The sequence below is a fragment of the Panthera pardus genome, unplaced genomic scaffold, assembly GCF_024362965.1.
Source record: "Panthera pardus isolate Hobbes unplaced genomic scaffold, ASM2436296v1 HiC_scaffold_25, whole genome shotgun sequence".
NCBI classification, from domain to species: domain Eukaryota; kingdom Metazoa; phylum Chordata; class Mammalia; order Carnivora; family Felidae; genus Panthera; species Panthera pardus.
In genome coordinates this window covers 58,133,805-58,160,011 of record NW_026526821.1, presented here as the reverse complement: position 1 = coordinate 58,160,011, position 26,207 = coordinate 58,133,805, and the positions used below count along the sequence as shown (strand labels likewise).

The 26,207-nt window shown below is 41.9% G+C and overlaps 1 protein-coding gene across 6 annotated transcripts in view; it reads right to left on the bottom strand.

Moving 5' to 3' along the window:
* The window catches only part of RFX8 (regulatory factor X8), a 258,335-nt gene that overhangs the window by 50,530 nt on the left and 181,598 nt on the right, over positions 1 to 26,207 (bottom strand). For 4 of the 6 annotated variants that reach the window (XM_053890563.1, XM_053890565.1, XM_053890566.1 and 1 more), the window contains one exon: positions 7,781 to 7,904. The exons of 1 other annotated variant lie outside the window; for it this stretch is intronic. In XM_053890563.1, coding sequence (XP_053746538.1) covers positions 7,781 to 7,852 — 72 coding nt within the window. In that variant the 5' untranslated portion in view covers positions 7,853 to 7,904. Of the gene's footprint in view, positions 1 to 7,780; positions 7,905 to 14,947; positions 15,079 to 26,207 lie in introns of those variants that run through there. One more of the 6 variants, XM_019439643.2, reaches the window with a different exon arrangement.

Sequence of the window (26,207 nt, the reverse complement as noted above, 5' to 3'; positions counted from 1 at the left end):
AATTGTCCTATGATCCAGTAATCACATTATCAACAATATTTACCCCAAAAATACAAAAACATGAATTCAAAGGGATACATGTACCCCTTTGTTTACTGCAGCATTATTTACAATAGGCAAACTATGGAAACAGCCCAAGTGTCCATCGATAGATGGACGGATACAGAGATGTCATACACACACACACACACACACACACACTGGAATATTACTCAGCCACAAAAAGAAAGAATGAAATCTTGCCATTTGCAACAACCTGGATAGAGCTAGAGAGGATAATGTTAAGCAAAATAAGCCAGAGAAAGATAAATACCATATGATCTTACTCATATGTGGAATTCAAGAAACAAAACAAAGAAGCAAAGGAAAAAAAAGAGAGGAAGGGAGAGAGAGAGACAAACCAGAAACAGACTCTTAACTATAGAAAACAAACTGATGGTTATAAGAGGGGAGGTGGGTGGGGAGATGGGGGATATAGGGGATCAGAATTAGAGAGTACACTTATCATGATGAAAAAAAGATTAAAAATTACACAGTATTACATGCGGTCTACCCACCTATCCATCCACCTCTGTGCACACTCATCCATACCTCAATATTTCAATCCATCCATCCACGTAGTATCTATACAACAGGATGAGGCATGAAGACAACAGACAACAGATAGCAAAGTGAATTTTGAGACACACATCTTATGGGACTTGCATCCTCAGGTATTTAGCTAAAATTGGGTTTTAAAACCCTAAAAAGTCCTCAACTCAAATCACTCATGAGGTAGAGAGAGGAGGAGGTGTAAGGGGATTTCTTATGGCAAGACCCTCTTATCTGTGAAGGGTGTGTGGGACAGGATGTGGCTCAATCACCTCAGGCCTAGCAGAAGGGGATTCATGATTCACTTGAAGAGGTCTTGGTGAGGTCCCTGCAGTTAGCATCTGGCTATGGCATAGGACTCCTTATAGAGTACAGATGGGCTGGCCAGTGGACTTGGTGGACAGGCAGAGGAGAGTGGCTATCACCCTCGTTTCAGCCATCACACCCATAGTCTGTTCAGGCCAAGAATGGCTGAGTAGTTCCCATAGCAAGAAGTTGTCTGCAAAAGAGCTGACATGTGGGAGAGCCCAGATTCTGCCCAGCAAGAGGCCCCCAGGATGGACAGTCAGGCTTCCGAAAGAGTTGTTCACCAAGACAAGGGAGGCATACTAGAACATTCCCATGGTCTGCTCTGAAGAAGCCACCAAAGGGACAAGGAAGCCAGAGTCTGCCTGGCCCCCAAAGTGTGAAGCTGAGCAGAGGGAACTTTCTAGCCATTTTTTTCCTTCCCTGCTCCCAGAGGGGTCAAACCATCCCCAGCAAGTTTCAGGGAGGAGGGGTAGGGAGGGAAGGGGAAGCCCCCATGCCTAGTTCTCTGCAGGGAAGAAACTATCCTGAAGGAGCTGGGGAAAAGTTTCTACTTTAAACCCAGTTCAGTCTGGGTGTTATATAGAACTGGACATTCTAAGCATCAAACTGATATCATGTGGTAAATGAAGAGTGACAACAGTGCTCTGTATCACCCAAGGATTTCTAGAGAGGTCATCCTGCCCACTCACATGTTCATTCAGGAGTGAAGGAAGAACCACCCAATGAGTAGGTTCTAAGCACCATGGGAAACACAGACAAAGTCACTGTGTGATTAGTCCCTCAGCTCCTGCTGGTCACGTGTATGTGCATGTGTGCACAAACATGCAAATAAACTGTGCATGTGTGGCTACATCTGTGGACAGTGAGGTTATAGCACTGTTTATTTTCCTCTTTTTTATACAGTTTTCTCTAAATTTCACATTTTCTATAAAGGGACTATAAACTTTTATAATCAGAAAAACTCAGTAAATGTTGTTTTTAAAAGGGAAGTCAGTGTTATGGAAATTCCCTAACCCATGTGAGGTATCACTTGCACCAAGAATGAGCATTACCCATCATATGCCCAGGGTTGCCAAAAAGAGCAAGAAACATTCCGACATCTGCACAGGAACTTGATGTGGAGTCTGGAATCAACTACATTCCCGGGGGAGGTGGGAGGAAATGAGAATTGGGTATTTTGTTGTTTCTCTTGTAAACATGCTTTGGAATCATATCCTTTTCCCCTTCCTTTCCCTTGTCCATTAGTCAAATTCAGGAGCAAGGGTCCCTTCCCAACTCAGGCTCCATTGAGTGGCCCATTCTTCAGGCAAATCCCCAATGAGAACTGAAAGTTAGTACCTCAGGGTCTTGAAGAATGGATTCTAAGGCAAGTATTAAGATGAAAAAGGCTAACTAAATACCCATTACCACATACTGGGGTCTCTTTTTAACTTTTCCTTTGGAATTCTCTGCAGTGAGACTACCCCAGAGGGGAAACCACTTACAAGAAACGTTGAAAAAGATTTTGAAAAATAGGCTTTGATTTCTTAGAAAAGGCAGCAGAGATCTTACAGAACTCAAACATGTCACGCTCAAGTCATGCCACTTCCATCTGATTAAGCTGCTGGGCAGGTAGAGAAGGAAAACGCTGCAGAGCCAGGGTACCCAGAACTGGCCCCTGCTTGAGGAAGGGTCCCCAGCTGCCAAGTGATGAAATGGCAAAATGTGGGCTGAATGATAAGTTAGCCGAGGGAATTCCTGGCTGGCTGGAAAAGCTTACTCAGGGACACCTAGCAAACATAATGTGTACTCAACATCTTACATGTGCTCATATCACTTTCATTTACTGAGCTGGCGATGAGAGATATACTTTTCAAATATGTGAGCTTCACCAGGTTGAGAAGACTGGATGGCCTACGAGATTCAAGATACTGGTAAATACAACTGCAGATTGCAACTAAGAAGTTGTAATATAGGAATAAGGGAGTGGCTGCTCCTGGGTTCAAATGGTTACCTGCATAATGACAATAATCTGAAAGTGACAATATTTTGTATCTATGTAGAGTATTTCACAGATTACAGAGAAGTTTTGGAAGGCCCAATTTTAATTCATGTGAAAAAATACTTAAGGGTTATTTTTGTTGCCCACAAACTTAAAATGAAACCAACAGAGTGACATGGAAAGATAAAAGCCAATAGGAGCCCTCCTTTCAGCTCCCCCCGCCCCCCCCCCCCCCCCCCCCCGCCATAAAAGTAAGAGCCCTGTCTTCTGAGCACTCCTAAGGCACCGGGCTGTACCCTTGGGGCTATCTACCTTTCAAGAAGAACATCAATAAATTGAAGTCATAACGAAGCAAGTGGGCAGGAAGGTAAAAATTTGGGAGCCAGGAGAATTCAGTGTGGAGAAGAAAAGACTGGGAGATATAAAACATTGTCTCAGATATTTGAGCAGCTGCCACATTAGACGATTCTCCTACGCATTTTATTATTATCAAAAGTGCAGGATTTCCATCAATGACTGTGAGTTTCAGGGATGAAGCTTTTTGGATAAAGGAGTGGATCTAAAAATGCCAATGTTTTGGAAATAACACTGGAATCCACAGAATTGCTTGTGGGAGGGTAACCTGGAACAGCCATTTTGGAAAATAGTTTGGCCCCATCCCCGGACATCACAGCCACACACTCCCTTACCCTGCAAGGTTCATTCCTGGACATACACACCCAAGATAACATCTTCATGTGCACAGCAGGAAACATACACATGAATGTTCACAATAGCAAAAAAAAAAAAAAAAAAAAAAAAATCTGGAAACAACCCAGATGCTCATCAGTAGGACAGTGGATGAGTAAACTGTGAAATATTACACAATGGCCAATGAATCTAGATAAACCTTAAGATAATATTAAGTGGACAGAGTCCCAAAAGATGACAAATAACATGATACCACTTTTTTAAAAAGTTAAGCCACAAAAATTAAAAATATGCTTTTTAGAATATATATATGAAATAGATTAGACAAAGAAAGTTAAATACCATATAATCTCACTTACATGTGAACATAAAAAAATAAAACAAAACAACAACAAAGAAACAAATTCATAGATGCAGAAAACAGGGTGGTGGTTGAAAGAGGCAAGAGGCAAAGAGACGAGAAAATGGGTGAAGGTGGTCAAAAGGTTAGCAAATACATATAAATGCACTATAACTCTTTTTTAAAAAGCAAGGTGATGAGGAACAGGTTGATGGTTCCCACCAGTGGGGCAGGCAGGGAGATGGGACATGGGACCACTGGTAATGTGGTTCATTTGTGGTGGTGATTTCGCAGATGTTTACCACGTTGTTAAAAAGGAACTAAATAATCAGATGGAATAAGGCCATGCATGGATTCATGATGACAGTGTGTCATGAACCAATTCAATTCTGTCCATCTGAGGGCCACCGCAAAGAAGAAGGAATGAAAAAAAGGAAAGAATGAAGGGAGGAATGGAAGATTTTGAATTGGCATCACTGTCGCCTGGTGAGCAAGCTCCTTGTCACCCACACCATTTCAGCTCAAGCCAGGTGGCTGCCCAAACTGGTATGGTTGTGCAGGTTGTGAGCTGCACCAAGGTCCCTGATAGGGAGTTGAATGGGTTTTCATCAGCCTGTGCTCTGCTTGCCAAGCAAGATCCTGGGGAAGGACTGTGTTTGCCCAGAGGAAAAGCACAGAAATGTGCTGCCCCATCACCCAGCTCTAAGCCCTGTGGCTGTCTCTGTCCAGAGAGGGCATTTTGTTCTCATAAAAAGCTCCACCCAGAGGTACTTTCAAAGGGATCTTGCACTGGGTGTGGAATTGGACCAGGTGAACTCTAAGTTCCCTCTGAACTCAAGGATATTTTTCAGGGACTAACAAGTGGAAAGAGGTCTGACTCACAATTCAAGAGACTAGATTTGACACTGTAGGGGAGCAAAATTTGCCACCCAAAAATGGGTCTCTTTAGTATGTGGATTATTTTAGGCCGATTATTTTTAAGAAAGAGAAAGCTCAGGAAGAATCTTTGACCTTTCCCCTAAATGCATAAAAGCATTTAGAGGATCTTCTGTCCTCTAAGGGAGGTATCACCATAGATAACTACAGTATAATATTAACTAGGTGTGGAGGACAGGGAGGGATTTAACAAAATTTGTTTGTTAAAATTCTTCTATCATTTCTATATGGCTCAGCTAACATTTGTTTATCAAACATTTACTCTTTTTCATCTTCCTGTGAATTGCATTCTTTCCCTTTTGAGGTCCCACATTCACACCCCCTTCTCCTTAGCTCTGGGTGGCATATAAGCCTCAATTGCCTGACCATAGGGAATCCTTACACATACATAATCAAGTTTGATTTTCTCCTGTTAATCTGTCTCTTGTCAATTTAAATATTAGACCAACCAAAAGAACCTGAAAGAGTAGAGGAAAATTTATTTGCCCAAACACAGCCCAAGCATTGCAACTAGCTGTGGGATCCTCAGCCTTAATCACTGCTGATTTGTTCTCTTGACCTCTAACGCTGCTTGCCTCGGCCGATGGCTGTGACACAAGACAAAGCATTAAAGATGCCAACTGTTTCCTCCCCACCCACATGTCCTTCCTGCAGCCCTCTCTTGCCAGACTGTTATGATGTCGGGCACTGGGGCAGGAGTTCAGGTCCAGCATCATGGGAAGCACCATCCGAGCAGCTAAAATGGGAAATCAGGAAGTCAGTGAAGGAAACCGGCTTCTGGGAAGGGGCATGGGGCAGGCCAGTGGAAAGGAGCAGAGTCCCAGTGGTTTAAGGATATACTACAGAGAAAGTAAGAAGATACCTGGTGACTTACAGTCTAGTTGTGGGCTGTCTGAGATGGGAACCCCATCAGCCACACATGGCAACTCTGCACTTGAAATGTGGTTAGCCCAAATTGAGATGGCCTGTACATGTAAAATACGCACCTGATTTTTGAGGCTTAGCCTGAAGAATGAAAAAGTAACTCAACGATTTTCTAATACAGATTCCATGTTGAAATAATATTTTAAATATTTTGGGTTAATTTTAAAATAATAAAAATTAATTTCACCTTTTAAAATACTTTACGGGGCACTTGGGTGGCTCGGTCGGTTTAAGCATCCAACTTCGGCTCAGGCCATGATATCTCATGGTTTGTGCGTCAGGTTCTGTGCTGATAGCTAGGAGCCTGGAGCCCGGAGCCTGCTTGAGATTCTGTGTCTCCCTCTCTGTCTCTACCCCTCCCCCACTCACATTCTGTCTGTCTCTCTTTCAAATATAAATAAACACTAAAATTTTTTTTAAAATAAAATAAATAAAATACTTTAAAAATGAGGATACTAGGGTGTCCTAAATTATATCTATGTCTCCCATTACATTTCTGTTGGGCAGCAGTGGACTAGACTCTGTGAAACCCAAACTTTTTATTGTAGGATTTAATGAGATATCCTTTTCCTTTAAAAAATTCTCCTTTTAACTTGTTTTGAGTTGGTGTCTGTCTATTCCTAAAACCAGATGGAAAAGAGTCTTGGACATAAATACAACTTCATGATTGGAAGTTATTATTGTTAATTTAATAACAATTAAGTTCCATGATTCTATTAATTTTTTCCATCAACAAATCCTATTGGCTCTGTTTTCCAAATATATCCAGAATTTGACCCCTTTTCACTGCTACATCCCTGTCCACTCCCTGCCACCTGGGCTCTTTTCACCTCCCTGATTTGACCTCAAGGTCCTGAGAACCATCCTGGTCCTCTCTCCCTGTTCTCCTCCCTCCAGCTGTTGCAGCCTCTGTGCTGCTTAGGCTCCTTCTCCCCTCAGGGCCTTTGCCCTAGCTCTGCCTGTGCTGCTCTCTGTTCGTATATCCACATCCTCACTGCCTTATCTCTTTGAAGTCTGGACTCAAATATTACTTCTTTTAAAATTTTTTAAAAGTTATTTACTTGTTTTGAGAGAAAGAATGAGTGGGGAAGGGGCAGAGATAGAAGGCCACAGAGGATCTGAAGCCGGCTCTGTGCTGACAGCAGTGAGCCCGACGTGGGGCTCAAACTCATGAACTGCTAGATCATGACCTGAGCCAAAGGTGGATGCTTAGCCCACTGAGCCACCCAGGTGCCCCTCAAATATTACTCCTGAGGGAAGCCTTCCCTGTCTGTCTTCCCTAAAATTACAACTCTTACACACACACACACACACACACACACACACACACACACACACACACACACTCATCTCCTTTGGCTCTATTAGTCCCCTTAGCATTTATATTATCTAATATACTATGCATTTTATATTATTTGTCTCCCCTAAGTGTAATAAATTGACTAAATTGACTAAGGGCAGGAATTTTTCTTTGTCTTGCTCATTATTGTATTCCCAGCATCTAAAACAGTGTCTGGCACATAGCAGCTTCTCGATAATATTTGTTGTATGTGGAGGGTCTCAGAGAGACTATCCTTGTGCTAATAAATCTTTGCTCTATATTATATGGTCTACACAAAGCTCCTGACAGAGCCTTTAACCTTCAGAAAGGATATTTAAAAGTGGCTCTTGGAGTTTGTGTGGTGCTAGATGTTGGCATTTCTGTGCAGGGAATAATGGCCCAACAAACCTGGCTGAGTATTTGGAGCATTTAGAGCTGCCATTGTTGTTCTTTCTTAGGCATCACCCCACTCCTTACCTTTCCTGGCTTCTCACTATTAAGTGTGGACAAGGGACAGAATGGCTTTTCAAAGAAGATAAAGAAGTATATTAACTATCTGGTTGGCTTCCTAGAGTGAAGCCAATTATTCCAACTGAGAACCCAAATAAACTATGGTATTTCCTCACCAATTCACTTGCACACGTTTTTTTTACTCAATGAATACTCTTTTTTTATCTTTACAACCTACCTTCCCAAATGTGGCTGGATTGACTTGGGTCTGAGCATTGTGACCACAGGTCTCCACATAAATCTCATACATCAGGCAACGAGGTACACTGTACCCTTCACAAATACAGAAATTGTCAACCAACCTGTGGGGAGAGGAAAACAAGGCAGAGGAAATTGGCATTGGTTTTTCTAAAGTAGGACATTTTGATAAGGATCAATAGTCAAACACAAGTGTGGGATCCAAGGAAATGAAACCTGTTTAATTCATTGAATGCAAAGGCTCACCAATCAGCATCAATAACATACCTTTTTGTTCTCAGCCCAGAGTTAAATATATTGATTGTGGGCCTTTATTTTTTTTATTAGGTCTTTAATTTTAATTCTAGTATTGTTAACATACAGTGTTATATTAGCTTCAGGTGTACAATATGATGATTAAACAATTCTATACATGAGTAAGCGCGTATCATGATAAGCGTAGTCTTTGACCCCATCACCTTATTCACCCATCCTCCCCTTTGGTAACCATCAGTTTGTTCTCTATGGTCTGTTTCTTGGTTTGTCTCTCCTTTTTTTTTCTTTTGCTCATTTGTTTTGTTTCTTAAATTCCACATATGAGTGTAATCATATGGTATTTGTCTTTCTTTTATTCTGCTTAGCATTATACTCTCTAGATCCATCCATGTTGTTGCAAATGGCAAGATTTCATTCTTTTTTATGGCTGAATAATATTCCAGTGTGTGTGTGTGTGTGTGTGTGTGTGTGTGTGTGCGTGTGTGTGTATCACATCTTCATTATCCATTCATCTATCGATGGACACTTCAGCTCTTTCCATAATTTGGCTACTGTAAATAATGCTACAGTAAACACAGGGGTGCATGTATCTCTTTGAATTAGTGTTTTTATATATTTTTGGTAAATACCCTGCAGTGCGATTACTGGATCATAGCATAGTTCTATGTTTTTTAATGTTTATTTATTTTTGAGAGAGAAAGAGAGACAGAGTGAGAGCAGGGGAGGGCAGAGAGAGAGAGGGAGACACAGATCTGAAACAGGCTCCAGGCTCTGAGCTGTCAGCACATATCCCAATGCAGGGTTCGAACTCACGAACTGTAGATCATGACCTGAGCCAATGTCAGACACTTAACCGACTGAGCCACCCAGGTGCCCCTGGGTAGTTCTATTTTTAACTTTTTGAGGAGCCTCCATACTGTTTTTCATAGTGGCAGGACCAGTTTGCATTCTGATTGTGATCTTTTAATTATCAACATGGTGGGTTTTTATTGTCGTTTGTTTTGTTTGTTTTTTGGTTTGTTTTTGTTTTTGGCATGTAGGAATATTAAAAAGAAGCCCAAATTATTGGCTCAGCAGACACTTGGCTCAGCAGCCAAGATCTCTGTGGCTAAAAAGTGGGAATTATGTATTTGCTCTATCACCCCTGCAGGTGACTGCTGGAGCCAGCACAGCCTGCCAGTCCCTGTGTGCCTGTGACCCAGGGCACATGTGTGACGCTTTGCCTCCATCCTCCAGTTGTTTGCACAGTTTTTAAACCTGAGTCCTGTAGGTCAGGCCACTATATTTTGATCTTTTAAACTGAGATGAGATATAAAATGCAAGAAACCAAGAGACAGAGAGGCAGTACACTTTCACTCTTCAGCTGAGTGGCATTTATGTGATCTGCTGCACCCTAGGCCTCTGCTCAGGGTGGGGTCTTCACTGCTCAAGTGCTCCCACGCCCGGGGTGGGGGCAGATGGGGGCCCCTTGGCAACCAAGGGCTCTGCCTGTGGCTCACAACCCACAGCCAGCCCTCTGGGGACAGCCAGGTCCCTGTTCCAGCAACCGGTATGTGTGTGGGGCAAGAAGTGAGGGAGACTGAGGTCCGAAAGTGTGGTCCCTAGTGACATCTGATCACAATATTCCCTGTCCTAGTTGAGGAGAGACTCTCGGGTTCTTCTCATTCTCTTTCTCTTTTAGAGAAATATGCAAAGCAAGCCAATATAATTTTTAAACATAGAAGAATTTTTCAGCAGGAAATTTACCAATATCTCTTCTTTCTCATTGATGATATACAGCTTATTTTCTGGGATGAGGTATGCTGAGGCCCAAATTTACTTTCCCTGAGAGCTAAAGACCACAGTCACAGTTGTTGACCCATTCATTGGCTTCCTAGGAAAATGAAAAAACAACATATGGTGGAGGGTGGGGGAGGAATCTTTGGCCCTGTATCTGAGGTGTATAAATGACCACAGGCCAGGTGGCTTAAAACAGCAGAGATTTATTCTCTCACAGTTCTGGAGGCTGAGAGTCCAAAATCAAGGTGTCCATAGGAATGGGTCCTTCCAGAGACTCTGAGGGAGAATGTGTTGTATGCTCTTCTCCTAGCTTTTAGTGGTTGCTAGATATCCTTGGCATTCCTCGGCTTATAGAGGCATTGCACTCATGTCTGTCTCTGTCTTCACCTGGGCTTCTCTTCTCTGAGCGTCCTCTCTCCTCTTCTAAGGAGGATGTGAGAGATTGGATTTAGGGCCCAGCCTACTCCAGCATGATCTCATCTTAACTAATTACATCTGCAAAGACCCTGTTTCCAAATAAGGTCACATTCTGCGATTCCAGATAGATATGCGTTTGGGGGGACACTATTCAACCCAGTTCCTGCCCAAGGAGGGGGTTTTCTGAGAGTCTTCTTAACATCATTGTGAGAAGGGGACACTTGGGATACTTCACAATGGCTTAAATCTAGCTGCTCCGGCACCAATTACCTGGCTCAATCTTGAATACAGGATGATGTCTATTGGTGGGGTGGGAACAGGGAGTAGCAAATTCATATAACTAGGTGATGTCTGTATACACTTTTTGTCAAGACACCACTTGCTGATACATGAAAAACCCATACCTGAAGTAGAACAAAAAATAGCTATGCTGTGGAAGCTGCAGCACAATGTGATAGATGTTAAGTTCAAACTCACTGTTGCTTATTCATAGCTACTACTGATTTAGTCACAGAACGGTCTCCTTAAAAAAGAAACACACAACATATTCACTCCTTAAAATGAACTCTAGTTTAAATTTTTGCGAACTGCTCTTCCTCATCATGGAAATTCATGTGTTCCAGGCCTCTGTGAACTGTGTCCTCCTCTTTCAAAATGGCATTACTGAGCCTGCTGGGTGCACAAGACTAAATAATACTATCAATAAGAATAACGGCGAAGGTCTGCGATGAGACTTTTTTCTCTGTCACACACCTAAACAAAGGACTGCTTTTTGGCTTTAAGCCTTGCACTGCCACTTGGTGACTTTGCTGCTTTGATCCTGGCTGCACCCCATTTCAGTCTATGTGCCTTTGGTCATTTCCCCAAAGTCCTCAGCCAGATCTCAGAGACTGGCCTGTGGTGGGCAGCCAGCATACATTAACTGGGAAAAATGGAAGGTTTGAAAGAGGTTTTAGTTTGTTCAGTCTGAGCATCTATTCGGAGTCGTGCCTTTACTTCAGCTCAAACAGCAGTTTGTTCAGCATTCAGTCTCCTATGCGCATAGGAAATTACGATCATGAGTATTACCCAAGGCTTTGCACCTCATAGACCCATGCTTAAACTCTGATTCGGAGAACCCTCATAGGGCTTTTGTGACCGGAAAACAAGCACGTGATGTGCCTAGTACACTTGCAGGCACATGGAAGCTCTTATTGTTACCATTTCAGTGTCCACCTCCAAAACCTTGAGCAGAAGCAAGAAAGACATCCATGTTGGTAGACTGGTAGCACAGAAACACCTGTGATAAGTGAGCCTGACTTTCAACTCCATGTGGATCCAAGGAGAGGCTGACTGGGGATGTGTAGGCAGTAAGGCTGGGCAGAACCATTGGCAGGTGAGATTGGTTCATGATTTCACACTGTGCAACCAAAATGTCATTTGGTGGTCCATAATTATAAAGCTTGTCCCGGTATGGAGTGAATCTGATCACTGAATTCCTTGCTGAGCTGCATAGGAACTGTATTTTCCAGGTCTCACAATCAGATGAAGTTGATTGCTAGGATCTTAAAAACATTCATGATGTTCTCTTCATTTGAGTGATGGGCAGTCTGATAATAACCAACATCAGAGCACACATACCTAGCCCTGCGATTCTCACATTTTCTGAGTGCTCCTTTTCATGGCAAAGAAAAACATAACTCTGGGAATTACATATGCTGGGAATTATAGTACCCTTTGATTCAGCCTGATCAAAAATTCTTATGAATTCTGTATCTTTCAAAATAAATTTGCATTTCATTAATTTCCATAGTCTTCAGAAATTTGGGAAAGCCATGTTATATGTGGGAGACAGTTATTTTAGTCTATAGCCAGGCTCAGCATGCATTGGGATTAGAAGATGCTTAGTTTCCTCGGAGGTGTGAAGCCAGGTGCCCCACCCAGCCAGACCTGTTTGGTCTGCACCCCCCTAGCAGGGGAAGTCAAGTCACTGGTCTTCATCCCTTTGTGCTCCCCGGAGGTCTGACCACCTCTCTCTCAATTTCTATAGTCCTTCCTGTCTGTGAAACAGAAAACGTCTATTACTTCTATTCCTGGAGACAGTTCCATTCCTTTCAGGACCTTTCTCCTTGGAGAATTTATCATATGCTTATGACAGTGGCACTGAAGCCTCTAAGAAATGTTGAGGACCTGACTAGTGACTAGAAAATGAAGTAATGAAGTAATGCTGAAAATGGAACATTTCTTCCACGTGACAACAATCAGCCTCCCTTGACTTTCACTGGGAAGCCTGAGCTGTTTCTGAGTGTCTGGACAGCTCAGCTGCCAGTCAGTACCCACTGCTGCTCTTCTAGGAAGCTGGTCTCCTTGGGCATCTTTAAGACCTTCCAGGATACCAAGGCTCTGGATTACAAACTGAGCGGCTCTATTGCATGTGCGTTTTTAAAAAAATATATATATTTTTAATTGTGATAAAATACACATGTAACAAAATTTACCATTTTAAAATATACAGTTCAGTGGCATTAAGCACCTTTGCATGGTTGTGCAACCTTCACCACCATCCATCCAACCAAGTCTTTTCATTTTGCAAAACTGAAATTCTGTACCCATGAAACACTAACTCCTCATTCCCTGTGCCCCAGTCCCTGACAACCACCATTTTACTTTCTGCCTCTATGAATGTGACTACCTTAGGTCTCTCATACAGGTGGAATCACATAATATTTGCCTTTCTGTGACTGGCTTATTTCATTTAGCATATCTTCAAGAGTCATCCAATATTGTAGTATGTATCAGAATTTTCTTCCATTTTAAGGCTGAGTAATAGTGCATTACATGTACATATCACATTTTGTTTATCCATTCATCTGTGGATGGACACTTGGATTATTTCCACCTTTTGGCTATTATACATAATGCTGCTATAAACATGTGTGTGCAAAAATCTGTTTGAGTCCCTGCTTTCCGTTCTTTGGGGTACGTACCCAGGAGTGGAACTGTGGGATCATAAGGGTAGTTTTATTGTCAATTTTTCTGAGGCACCGCCATACTGTTTTCCATATGGCTGCACCATTTTACATTCCCACCAACGGTGCACACGGGCTCCAATTTCTCCATGTCTTTGACAACACTTGGTATTTTCTATTTTTGTTTGTTTGATAATGGCCCTCCTAATGGGTGCAAAGTGGTTGGGGCTGTGTTTTTAACGCCAGTGTTAAAACCACCAGTACCAATGATCTGTTAAACATTCTGCCTCATTGACTGGATGCCTAAAGAGAAGCCCTCTACAGGAAACTATGCCTCTCCTCACCTCCATTGCTTCACCTCCTCCTCAAACTTGAAGAACGTGACCCCTGTGTTTTACAGGCCTGCAGGGGTAGGAATTCACAGCATAGGACTTGAATTAGTTCAGCTCACTGCTAAAATGGTCTACAGTATCCTAAGCGATTTAGGGCACCTGCACTGTGGGCAGCCTGCATTGTGTCAGTTCACAAGCAATGTTAGGAAGGTGTCCAGGTATTTTTGAATCTCTAATCATTCTTTCAAGTCTCTGGAATATAATGCAAACCCCAGAAACTCCAATTTACTAAATGGTGACCTGGAATAGTTGACAAAGGCATCCTCATAGTCCTTTCTTCCAAGAAGGAGCCACTGTGCTGAGGGGTCTGAGTTAGTGAGTGTAAAAGAAAGACAGCACTGCTGTGTAATATTCTGAAAACACCGTGTGGGCTCTAATATGTATTTTTTTGATTTTTTTCTTTTATGCAAGATAAAATATATCAAACATTTTCTTTTGGAGGAAAAGGGTAACCTTTTAGGCCTTTTCATGTTATAATCACAAACACACCCTTCATTTTTCTATTTCACTCATATAACTTTTTCAAAAAGCCTTTCCTGAGAAATATTTCTTAAAATCTTGTTAAAAAGTAATCAGATTCTTCTATTTATTCTGCTATTTATTCACCTTTTAAATGTTAGGCTTTAGGTTTTAGGACTGGTTTCAATTATTTTCCTATTTATGAAAAGCTACAAACCCATGAGTTCTTCAGTCCCAAGGGCTAATGATATTTTTCTTTCCAGTTTTTCTGCCCCTATTTAAATAGCCAGAAGTGAATTTTACAAACAACGTGGAATGCATTGTTAAAGCTAAAAATTGCTTTGCTTTAAGTTAGAAAACATCCCATTCTGGATCTCATACCAAGGGGAAACATTTCCTCTCAGGGCCAACGCCCACGTGCCTTCAGATGTATATGTAAGCCAGAGTCCAACCAACAGGACCCCTGGTGGGGGGCGGTCTGGATTGCTTCCCGCGGTCAGTGTGACCAACAGGGAAGTCCTCCCACGGAAAACCCACACCAGGAGGGCTTTTACTGTGTGTGTGTGTGTGTGTGTGTGTGTGTGTGTGTGTGTGTGTAAGTGTGTCTTGAGTCCCATCCAGGGCTAGGCTCGGGCAAGCCAGCATCAAAAGGCGCTGGTCCTGGGTGTGAACATCTATCCTTCCAGAATTTTTTTTTTTTTTTTTTATCATCAGGGCTCCTGGAGCGCAGACGGTCGCTCCTCACACTGGTTATTGGCCCCAGGTCCTGGGGACAGCAACGGAGGAAGTGAGGTTTCCCCCCTTCCCTGCACCACCTCTTCCATTCTACGGGCCCAGAGCGCCTCCCAGCCCTGACCTCGAAACCCGGCCGGGTGGGAAGGCGCCCGGGCCGCTCACCACTGGATGATGCCGCCGTGCACGCCCCGGGTGCCCACGCCGCCCGACGGGGAGGCTGGCACATCCTCGGCCATGGCGCAGACCCGCGCCCGCCGCACTCAGGCAGGGAGCGGGCGGCGGCGCTGCACCCGTCGGGCCGCCGCGGCTCCTCGGTGTTTACTTTAGAGCGGGGCGCGCGGCGGGCGCGGGGGCCGGAGACGAGACAGAGAGGCTGGAGAACCCTGGCGCGCGGCGGAGGCTCGTCGGTCACGCGCTGCCGCCAGCTGCGAGGGTTGGTTGGGGGCGGGCGGGGTCAAAAGATCGAAAGACAGAAATACAGAAGGCGCTCTTCTCACCTTGCTGCCAATCCATCAAACAAAGGAGGAAGCAATAAAGAAAAATCAGTGTATAAGTTTCAAACCAGGTCGCGGTGTTTGACTAGCAGTGGTCTTCAACCCTGCCCGCACTTTGGAATTACGTGGAGTTTTGAAAAATATTGACGCCCTAGCGCCAACACCAGAGGTTCCGATGTAATTGGTCTGGGGATGGGAGGGGCCTGCGCAAACCGGCTTTTACAAACTCCCCAGGAGTTCAGTGATGCTAGAGTGCACCCAGGGCTGAGAACCACTCGTCCTGAGTTTTGAGGGGAGCAGGCATCAGGACTTTTGAGAGGACGACCCCAGGTTACTCTAGTGGTAGCTCCTGTTGGGAATTGCTTGGAGTGATCCCCCAAACCTGCAGCCAGATGTTGGGAGTCTTTGCCCTCAAGAGCAATATGTTCACGTCGGTGCTGCACGATGTTTAACTGCTTACTCTCTCCCAACCTCGCTTCTCTTATCAGGGATTGTGTGATTATTGTAAGTATTAAGTGAGCTAATAAATGCAGGGCGTGTTGCATGAAGAAGAGCTCAGTCAGGCAACCGTTACTTTGGCTGCTGACTGCTTATAAGTTCTCTCATAAGTATTTCTTCATCTAGACTAAAAATACACTTGACAACTCAACAACAGCAACAACAAAACAGCCCAGTTAAAAAATGGGCAAAGGGGCGCCTGGGTGGCTCAGTCGGTTAAGCGTGACTTCAGCTCAGGTCATGAGCTCAGTTCGATCCCCAAGTTGGGTTCTGTGTTGACAGGTCAGAGCCTGGAGCCTGCTTTAGATTCTGTGCCTCCCTCTCTCTCCCTGCCCCTTCCTGGCTTGTGCTCTGTCAATTTCTCTCTCTCTCTCTCTCTCTCTCAAAATTAAATAAACATTAAAATTTTTTTTTTAAATGGGTAAAGGACTTGAATATTTTCACCAAAAGAAGACATACAAATGACTTCATCATACAATGACATACAACATGGAAAGAGGTTAAATATCATTGGCCTTGAAGGAAATGCAAATCAAAATCATAATGAAATATCACTCCACATGCATTGGGATTGCTATTATTAAAAAGAAGAAATAAAAAAAAACAATTGTTGATGAAGATGTGAAGAAAGTGGAACCATGTTCTCTTGCTGGTGGGAATGCAAAATGGTGCAGCTACTATAAAAACAGGTGGTTTCTTAAAAAATTAAAAATAGAATTAACATATGACCCATCGTTCCACTTCTTGGGTATGTACTGTTTGGGAGGAAAAATTTTCCTTCATCCTTCAAAGATTCTTATGGCCATCCTAAGAATTAAATTTACATCAGGCAGATTAACAGGAGAAAAACAAATTTAATTTTGTATGTATGAGAACCCCACATATATAAGAGGTGTATAGACAGAAAGGTAAAATGAGGTATACATGCCATCCTGAGCTGAGGAATGGATAGCGTCCTGGGGCATGACAGGGGAACAGGGCAATTCATAGGACAATAAGAAAAAGGGCAAATGTTTGGTAATTAGATGTTTGCCCTGCCATACTGATGGGTCACACAGATAAAATTTATCTCTGTAGTAACTTTACTCTGGGAAATATCCCAATTTAGATTCTTCTAGGTGGTTAAGGGAGGAGCAAAAGTTTCTCTTGAGCCCACAGGGTCTCAATTGCCTTTAGCTCAAAACAGTCCACATGCTAAAGTGGCACATTCTGGGGAGACTTGATCTGAATTCCTTCAGTGTCCAAAAGGACTGAAAGCAGGGACCTGAACATATATTTGTAATTTGTACCCTCATTCATAGCGGTATTATTCACAATAGCCAACTGGTAGAAGCAACCCAAATGTCCATCAATGGATGAATGAATACACAAAATGTGATATTTACATACTATGGAATATTAGCCCTAAAAAAGAGTGGAACTCTATTACATGCTACAACATGGGTGAACCTTGAACCTTGAAGACATTATGCTAAATGAAATAAGTTAGCCACAAAAGGATTATTACACTTATATGAGGTACCTAGTATAGTGAAACTCATAGAGACAGAAAGAATGGTGGTTACCAGAGGAGAAATAGGGAGACACTGTTTAATGAGTATAAAGTTTCAGTATGGGATTAGGGAAAAGTTCTAGAGCTTAATAATGATAATAGTTGCACAATGTAAATTATTAATGCCACTGAATTGTAATCTTAAAACTGGTTAAAATGGTAAATTTTATGTTATACATATTTTACCATAATTTAAAAAATCTTCCTCAAAAAAAGACACCCCCCCACCCCAACACCACATGAATACATTTTGGAAGCAGGGCAGAGATTCACTCAACAAACAGCAATGACTGTCTTCTGTGTGACAGCACTTGAAAGTAGTTGTTCGGATATATTGGAGGTCTCCAGGGCCAGCACTCTCCCTCTAGTGGGACACCATCATCAGGTACCAGGAATAAGTTTCCAAAAGGAGTTCTAGAGGAGAGATCACAGGACATTCATTAAAAAGATCCTGAGCTTTGAGGTTTGGCCAGGTCACTGGAGCCAACCCCAGATGGCAGCTGGCTTCCCTTTGGGGAGCTGCACCAGGAATCAGCCTGGATCTTGAAATTTGGGGAGGGTATTTGTCTGGTGTAGGGGGTGGGGTGGGCAGTAAAGTGGTAAGGATTTATGATCAATAAGTGATGGAGGCTGATGTTTGCCCTGTTTATCTTCTCAGCTGAGTTTCCCTGTTTAGGGCTGGCTGCTTTAAAAAGCCATCTAGTAGACAGGTGCCTGGGTGACTCAGTCAGTTAGGCATCCCACTCTTGATTTTAGCTCAGGTCATAAGGTTTGTGAGTTTGAGTACCGTATCAGGCTTTGTGCTGACAGTGTGAAGCCTGCTTGGGATTCTTTCTTTGTCCTTCCCCCACTCATGTGCACACATGCTCTCTCTCTCTCTCTCTCTCTCTCTCTGTTTCTCTCTCCCTCTCTCTCAAAATAGATAAATTAAAAAAAAAAAAAGGCCATCCAGTAGAGGACAGATGACACCACATTAACCCCCTCAGGCCAGGAGTCAACAGCATGTAGAGAGACTCCTTCATGACCTGGCAAAGAAGGAGGCCAACTGTGTGGGTAAGAAGTGGGTTGGCAGCAGCTGGTCTCAAGTAGTGCCAGGAGACTCCACATAACAGGGAAAGCTGAATGGTAACTGTGATGAAGGACTAGCAGGAGGAGAGAAGAAACAACCAGGTGACATGGTATAAAAGGTTCTCCAAGGAAGCCCTCTTGAGTTCAGCTCTTTCTTTCTGGTTGTGTCCAGAGAAGTGGTCGGTGTCTCAGGACCTTGGGTGGGAGCTCTGCCAGGCTGCTTCATCCGTTTTACTTTGGCCTGAGTGCTCACATCCTGGGCTTCCTGCATTGGGACAGGTCCTTCTCAGTGACCTATGGAAGCTGAGAACATGGCTCCCTCCATTCTTTGTGTCGGTCCTGCAGCCACCCAAGGAACTTCCTAAGATGCCCACCCATTTCCATAGAGACTGGAAATAACCAAGAGAGAGCCTACTGTTATTAGGCTCAACTTGTTAGGGCCAAATTGAGGTCTTATTATGTCACTGATGATTACGTGATATTTGCATGTTAACTTTGCTCCAGTCAGTACTAGGCATTGGAACAGATCTTGGAAATACAGTGGGACACCATGATCCTCTGGTTGACCAGTGGTCTCTTTGCTGTTTACTACATCAAATATTAGATGCAGCGAAATCCAAACATTACTTTGTCTTGCTCCAGAGCTGTTGAGGCCAGTTGGTTGGAGGCCATGGGGTCAATTTCATACCTTCCTCCCAAAGGACCAGTTAATTTCATCTATGACAGGTGACAGCTGGTGTCCCTAGTTTGACCAGCCCTCATACAGATGAAGACTCTGAGTAGTTACATGCTAATACAAAAACATTCTTGGATTTATTCACAGTGTATGCCTTCCTAACGTGCTAAATGTGCAAAAGACATTTGCTCTGCATATGACTCTTTTACTAACAGCATAATTAAGGCTTTTGTTTGGGTTGAGCATATAGCCACATAGACTGCTAAGTACAATTAGGTCTAAAATTCATTTTATTTTGGGGGCGCCTGGGTGGCTTAGTCGGTTAAGTGTCTGACTTCAGCTCAGGTCATGATCTCATTTTGTGGGTTCAAGTCCCGCATTGGGCTCTGTACTGACAGCTTGGAGCCTGGAGCCTGCTTTGGATTCTGTGTCTCCCTCTCTCTCTGCCCCTCCCCTGCTCATGCTCTCTCTCTCTCTCAAAAATAAATAAACATTAAAAAAAAAAAACAAAATTCATTTTATTTTCAAAGAATGTTTAATTGCAACTGACATAACAAAAAATTTCCTTTTATGGCACTCACTGATGAGATAGCCAGACCCATGTATATGCTCTCTTGTATCTGAAAAATCCAGTCTCCCTCTAACTCAGGTTCACCATCTGACCATTAGTGTCCTATACTATTACAGAGAAAAGAAAGCTTAAAGTTAATATCAAACAGAATTCCAATTCCTCATGTCACATTTTTATATACTACAAGCTTTTTCTCCCTCTGCCATTGAATATATCTCTTTTAGTTGAACAGTGACTTCTTTTGCCTAGTTCAGTCTAATTGGTTTCTAGATTATCCAATTAGTCTCATTTTACCTTCTAAAAGGGCACCAGCTGTGACTTATCCTTGCACAAAACCATCTCTAATCTGGGGTGCTTAATTTCATTCAATCCTTACAATTATTCACTTTCTGTGGATGTACCAGGTGTGTTCAGGCAATAGATGTATTTTTGAATAAATCTAATGAGTATAATGCATTTGGTCAAGAATGTAGAATGTAGTTAGCATCTGCACGGAGAAAGCATTACAGAGAACTGTATGTTTCATTTTCATCTGGGGAAGAGACTTTCTAAGATCATTGGGCTCTAAACCAATAAGTCGTGAAGACTTCAAACTATACTGGAGCAAAGCAATCTCATTGGAGAGATTCCAAATTGCTATTACATGTTAAAATTTTCATTGGTCTAGATTCACCTTCTGAGTGTCTGGTTCATGTGCTAGTTGAAATTGATCGTGTACACCACATTCACAGACATGAGGATGATGAGAAAGAAAATCCAAATCTACACAAAGCATATCTCTGCTATTTCTTGATCTGAAATCCATGATTTGGAGCACTTTGGAGACATACTGTTTCTGTAGAGGTTAGTTTCTACAGACTCACAGTTTTTTTCTCCCTGCTTTTGCACAGGTCATGTGAAAGTTGGCCACAAGTGGTGTTACAAACAGTATTATCTGCAGAGGAACTCAGAGAATGCATAGAATGAAAGGGAACAGCCTTCATGCATCACAGAATGCTTGTAAATAATTTGTAGAGGAATACATTTGAACTTTTACTACATTAAAAGTGGGATTGTTTTCTGAAGTCTGATAGAAAACCAAGCAAAAACAAAGTGAAAGTGGTTTCACTTGCAAAAGAACAGTAGGAATTAAATAAGTCATCCTATTAGAGCTGTCACATAACCTCAAAAGGCACTTGTTCAAATCATGAGTGTGTGCAAAATCATAAATCACACCCTAATTTGTTCAATAATTTTCTGAGAGAATGAGCAAAGGCACACTAATGCAATTAGTTTGGGTTTGTGTGAATGCTATTTTAAAGGTTTTTATGAGCATGGAGGAATTATTTTTAAAAGCAGGGCTTTTTCCTTTTTTAATTTTTATTTTTTAATATGAAATTTATTGTCAAATTGGTTTCCATACAACACCCAGTGCTCATCCCAACAGGTGCCCTCCTCAATGCCCATCACCCACTTTCCCCTTCCTCCCACCCCCATCAACCCTCAGTTTATTCTCAGTTTTTAAGAGTCTCTTATGGTTTGGCTCCCTCCCTCTCTAACTGTTTTTTCCCTTCCCCTCTCCCATGGTCTTCTGTTAAGTTTCTCAGGACCCACTTAAGAGTGAAAACATATGGTATCTTTTTCTGTATGACTTATTTCACTGAGCATAACACTCTCCAGTTCCATCCACATTGCTACAAAAGGCCATATTTAATTTTTTCGTATTGCCAAGTAGTATTCCATTGTGTATATAAACCACAATTTCTTTATCCATTCATCAGTTGATGGACATTTAGTCTCTTTCCATAATTTGGCTATTGTTGAAAGTGCTGCTATCGGGGTACAAGTATCGGGGTACAAGTGCCCCTATGCATCAGCACTCCTGTATCCCTTGGGTAAATTCCTAGCAAAGGCATCAAAATTGGCAAAGATGAAGTTAAGCTTTCACTTTTTGCAGATGACATGATATTATACATGGAAAACCTGATCGACTCCACCAAAAGTCTGCTAGAACTGATACATAAATTCAGCAAAGTCTCAGGATACAAAATCAATGTACAGAAATCAGTTGCATTATTATACTAATAATGAAACAACAGAAAGACAAATAAAGAAACTGATCCCATTCACAATTGCACCAAGAAGCATAAAATACCTAGGAATAAACCTAACCAAAGATGTAAAAGATCTGTATGCTGAAAACTATAGAAAGCTTACGAAGCAAATTGAAAAAGAGACAAAGAAATGGAAAAACATTCCATGCTCATGGATTGAAAGAATAAATATTGTTAAAATGTCAATACTACTCAAAGCAGTCTACGCATTCAATGCAATCCCAATCAAAATTGCACCAGCATTCTTCTCAAAGCTAGGACAAGCAATCCTAAAATTTGTATGGAACCACAAAAGACCCCAAATAGCCAAAGTAATATTGAAGAAGAAGACCAAAGTGGGAGGCATCACAATCCCAGACTTTATCATCAAGACAGCATGGTATTGGCACAAAAACAGACACATAGACAAATGGAATAGAATAGAGACTCCAGAATTGGACCCACAAAAGTATGGCCAACTAATCTTTGACAGAGCAGGAAAGAATATCCAATGGAAAAAAGACAGTCTCTTTAACAAATGGTGCTGGGAGAACTGGACAGCAACATACAGAAGAATGAAACTAGACCACTTTCTTACACCATTCACAAAAATAAACTCAAAATGGATAAAGGACCTGAATGTGAGACAGGAAACCATCAAAACCCTAGAGAAGAAAGCAGGAAAAAACCTCTGGCCTCAGCTGCAGCAATTTCTTACTTGACACATCTCCAAAGGCAAGAGAATTAAAAGCAAAAATGAACTATTGGGACCTCATGAAGATAAAAAGGTTCTGCACAGCAAAGGAAACAATCAACAAAACTAAAAGGCAACCGACGGAATGGGAAAAGATATTTGCAAATGACATATCAGACAAAGGGCTAAGTATCCAAAATCTATAAAGAGCTCACCAAACTCCACACCCGAAAGACAAATAATCCAGTGAAGAAATGGGCAGAAAACATGAATAGACACTTCTCTAAAGAAGACATCCAGATGGCCAACAGGCACATGAAAAGGTGCTCAATGTCACTCCTCATCAGGGAAATACAAATCAAAACCACACTGAGATGTCACCTCACGCCAGTTAGACTGGCTAAAATGAACAAATCAGGAGACTATAGATGCTGGAGAGGATGTGAAGAAACAGGAACCCTCTTGCACTGTTGGTGGGAATGCAAACTGGTGCAGCCACTCTGGAAAACTGTGGAGGTTCCTCAAAAAATTAAAAATAGATCTACCCTATGACCCAGCAAAAGCACTGCTAGGGATTTATAAGCAGTTTTAGGGGCACCTGGGTAGCTCAGTATTTTGAGTGTCCAACTTTGGCTTGGGTCATGATCTCATGGTTTGTGAGTTCGAGCAAGCTTAACCACTCCACTGGGGGAAGTCTAAGTGGCAGCTTCCTTGGTTGCAAAATGGGCAGTAAAGTAACTACTGCCAAGTGTAGCTGTGAGACAAAAAAAAAGCTGATAAAGCATTTAAGCACAGTGCCTGGCACATAGTACGTGCTCAGTAAACTTTTGACTTGCCTATTTTACAACTTTTATTGAAAAGAAATAGTTAAAATGATGTCAGTTATTTTGAAATTTTTGGTATGGTGATAGTATTATGGTTATGTTTGTAAAGAGAATTCATCCATTCTAGAGATACACATTCAAGTATTTACAGATGAAATGAGAGGATGTCTGAGATTTTCTTCAAAATAAACCAGCTGGCAGGGGTGGGGAGGAAAAGAGGGAAGGATAGAGGATATGAGATTGGCAGGTACTGATGACTGCTGATGCCAGGCCATGAGTTCATTATACTTTGCTTTCCACCGTCACGTGTTGAAAATTGAAATTTTATATATATATATATATATATATATATATATATATATATATATATATATTTAGCTTTTCATTATATATATATATTTAGCTTTTCATTATATATATATGTGAAGCTGTATTATATATCTATATATATATGAAGCATATATCTATATATATATGAAGCGTATATCTATATCTATATCTATCTATATATATGAAACTGTATTCCAGGGGATGATGCATAAAAGACATTTATACACATATAGACATACACACACACTTGTTTCAGATTTTCCTAAAACCCTCTTCAACATGTAGAATATCCAAACATAGTATGTTATTAACAGTATAATTAACATTAGTATTTTTTCAATATGCAATTATTAGGACTCTGGTTTAGCATTCTGCAGAACACTCTGGCAACTAAGTGTTCTGCATGCACATACAAAAAATTCTTCTTTGAAAACTCCCAAATACTATACATCTGTCTTGGTGATTTGCAGATGTATTATATTAAAGGACCTGAGAGGTCCTGCAGTAGATAAGCCTGTTTATCATTTAACTTAATGTCTGCATGTTTAATTATCTAAAGATTCCCACCTCCTCCCCATTTATTTGTCTGTTTTTACATAACACTGATTACCAATGATAAACATCTTGAAAGATAAGGGGGTCCCATGGAACTCAGTTTGGGAAACACTGGTATGAGCTACATCACAGAATAAGTCAGATCTTGTGGGCTGTCCAGGAAGTGTAGGATGCTGTTAAACAAAATGTTTTTTAGAAGTTTAGCAAAAAGGAAGCTTAGTGTCCTTGTCTCATGCTTCCTTTGTCTACTTTTCTTCTTTCTACTCTCCTTCCCCATGGCCCCAAACCACCAGCTGCCACATACCCAGAGAAGAGAAAGAGGTGGCCTTGTGAATGAATCTCACTCACCTCTCCCACAGGAGCAGCGTCTCTGACTATAGTGTGAAAGGGAGGCTAGAGAAAGAGTTCGGGTTCCTTGGGGCTCTGGATGGAGTCTCAGCTCCCACTCTTCCCTCCCATAATTACATATAACTTGGGCCTTCTTATGGCAAGCAAGATTTAAGTCAGAGTTTGGTTCTATCCAAGGAGAGATAGCATAGGAAATTAAAAATACATATATAGTTATGTTTTATACATTTAGCATTCTGCTATGATGCAAATGAATTTTCTCTGATTTTCCTCTTAGCTAGCACTTGAATTCATGTTTTAGCTGTGCATTGGAAAGCACGATGAAAACTGAATAGACTGATAAGTTTGGGATTTCTTTGCTCTGGAAGTTTTATAAAAATAATAACAATAAAAAGAGTGTGATCATAACTGCTCAAGAAATATGCTGAGAGTCACAGAATGTTGATTGACAGACTCACTTTTTACTTATCTGCCCACCACACAATTAGCCACTTTCCCTTCCTGATCCTTCTGCAGCCCAGCCAAACACTGGCACACACCTTCCTCCTCATCCTTTACTCTACGACTAGCCCCAGTGCCTCTGAGATCCTGGAGTCCTCTGCCCTTCCCTTCTGATCCCCTCCACTGTATCTTCTCTAGTCTTCCTTTCTTTCTGTCTCTTGACATGTGGAGGTCTGGGGAGACCAAGCAAACCTTGTGCCAGTAATGAACATTATGACACTAAGAATGCTTATACTTTCCACAATGTTCCTTAACACAATTGTTGTTACCATTACACCACATTTGCTCCTAAAACTCATAAAACACTGTCATGTCCACCCATTTATGGAGTATTTTTATTGTTTTGTAGGTAAAAAAAATTCCTTAGAAATTAAACAATTTGCTCAAGATTGTACAATTGCAATTTGTATTGCAACTAAATTTGTGATCCGTCTAAACTTTTGCTATCATTCACATTTTGGTCAGTCCTCTGGATCCTCAGTTTCTCAAAACTGACTGCAGTGATATAACCGCACACCTGAGGATTTTTCTTCTCTATGGGTGTACACCTATAGTTCAGATATTCGTACAGAAATTATGTAGATTTGAATGTCTGAACTTGCAGTTCCTTGAGAAGCTGCCCATCTATGTGTCTTAGTGCCTTTGCACCACCTACTCTTTCTGCCTGAAGCCTCTAGACTTCCTCTCATCTTCTCCTGGCTCACTTCTGTCCAGCCTACTTCAGGGTCATCTCTCCTTGTCCTGGAAGCTTTCCCAGGCCCCTCTATTTCATCCCATTTAAATGCGGGGTTCCCCAGGGCCCTCCTATACCCCTGAGCTCAATTCTATCACAGCATTGCTCATGCTGGGCTCTACCACTCTGTGTGCCCGGCTGTCCTTCCTCTATATGGTGAGTTCCTTAAGGTAGGGACTGACTAGCGTAATGCTGGACAGATACTGGTAGGTGCTAAGTAAATGTTTGTTGAATGGCTTAAGTAATGAGAAATGTCTCCTGAGAAAGATGATAGGAACTTGAGTTTTGTGTTTCTTAAAAGGACCATTTCTTGCATTGTTTGTTTTAGCATATTTTCTATTTCATAAGGTAGGGGTGGTGTTTTTTGCTTGGACCCATCCTAGGAAGCATCACTTGAACTTCCTGACTTTGTTGCCTTTGTCACATCAGATCCAGCCCACCATAAAGAGGCCTGCTGCATTTGATTTCCTCTGCAAGGAAGAAAAACAAAACAAAACAAAAGTCTC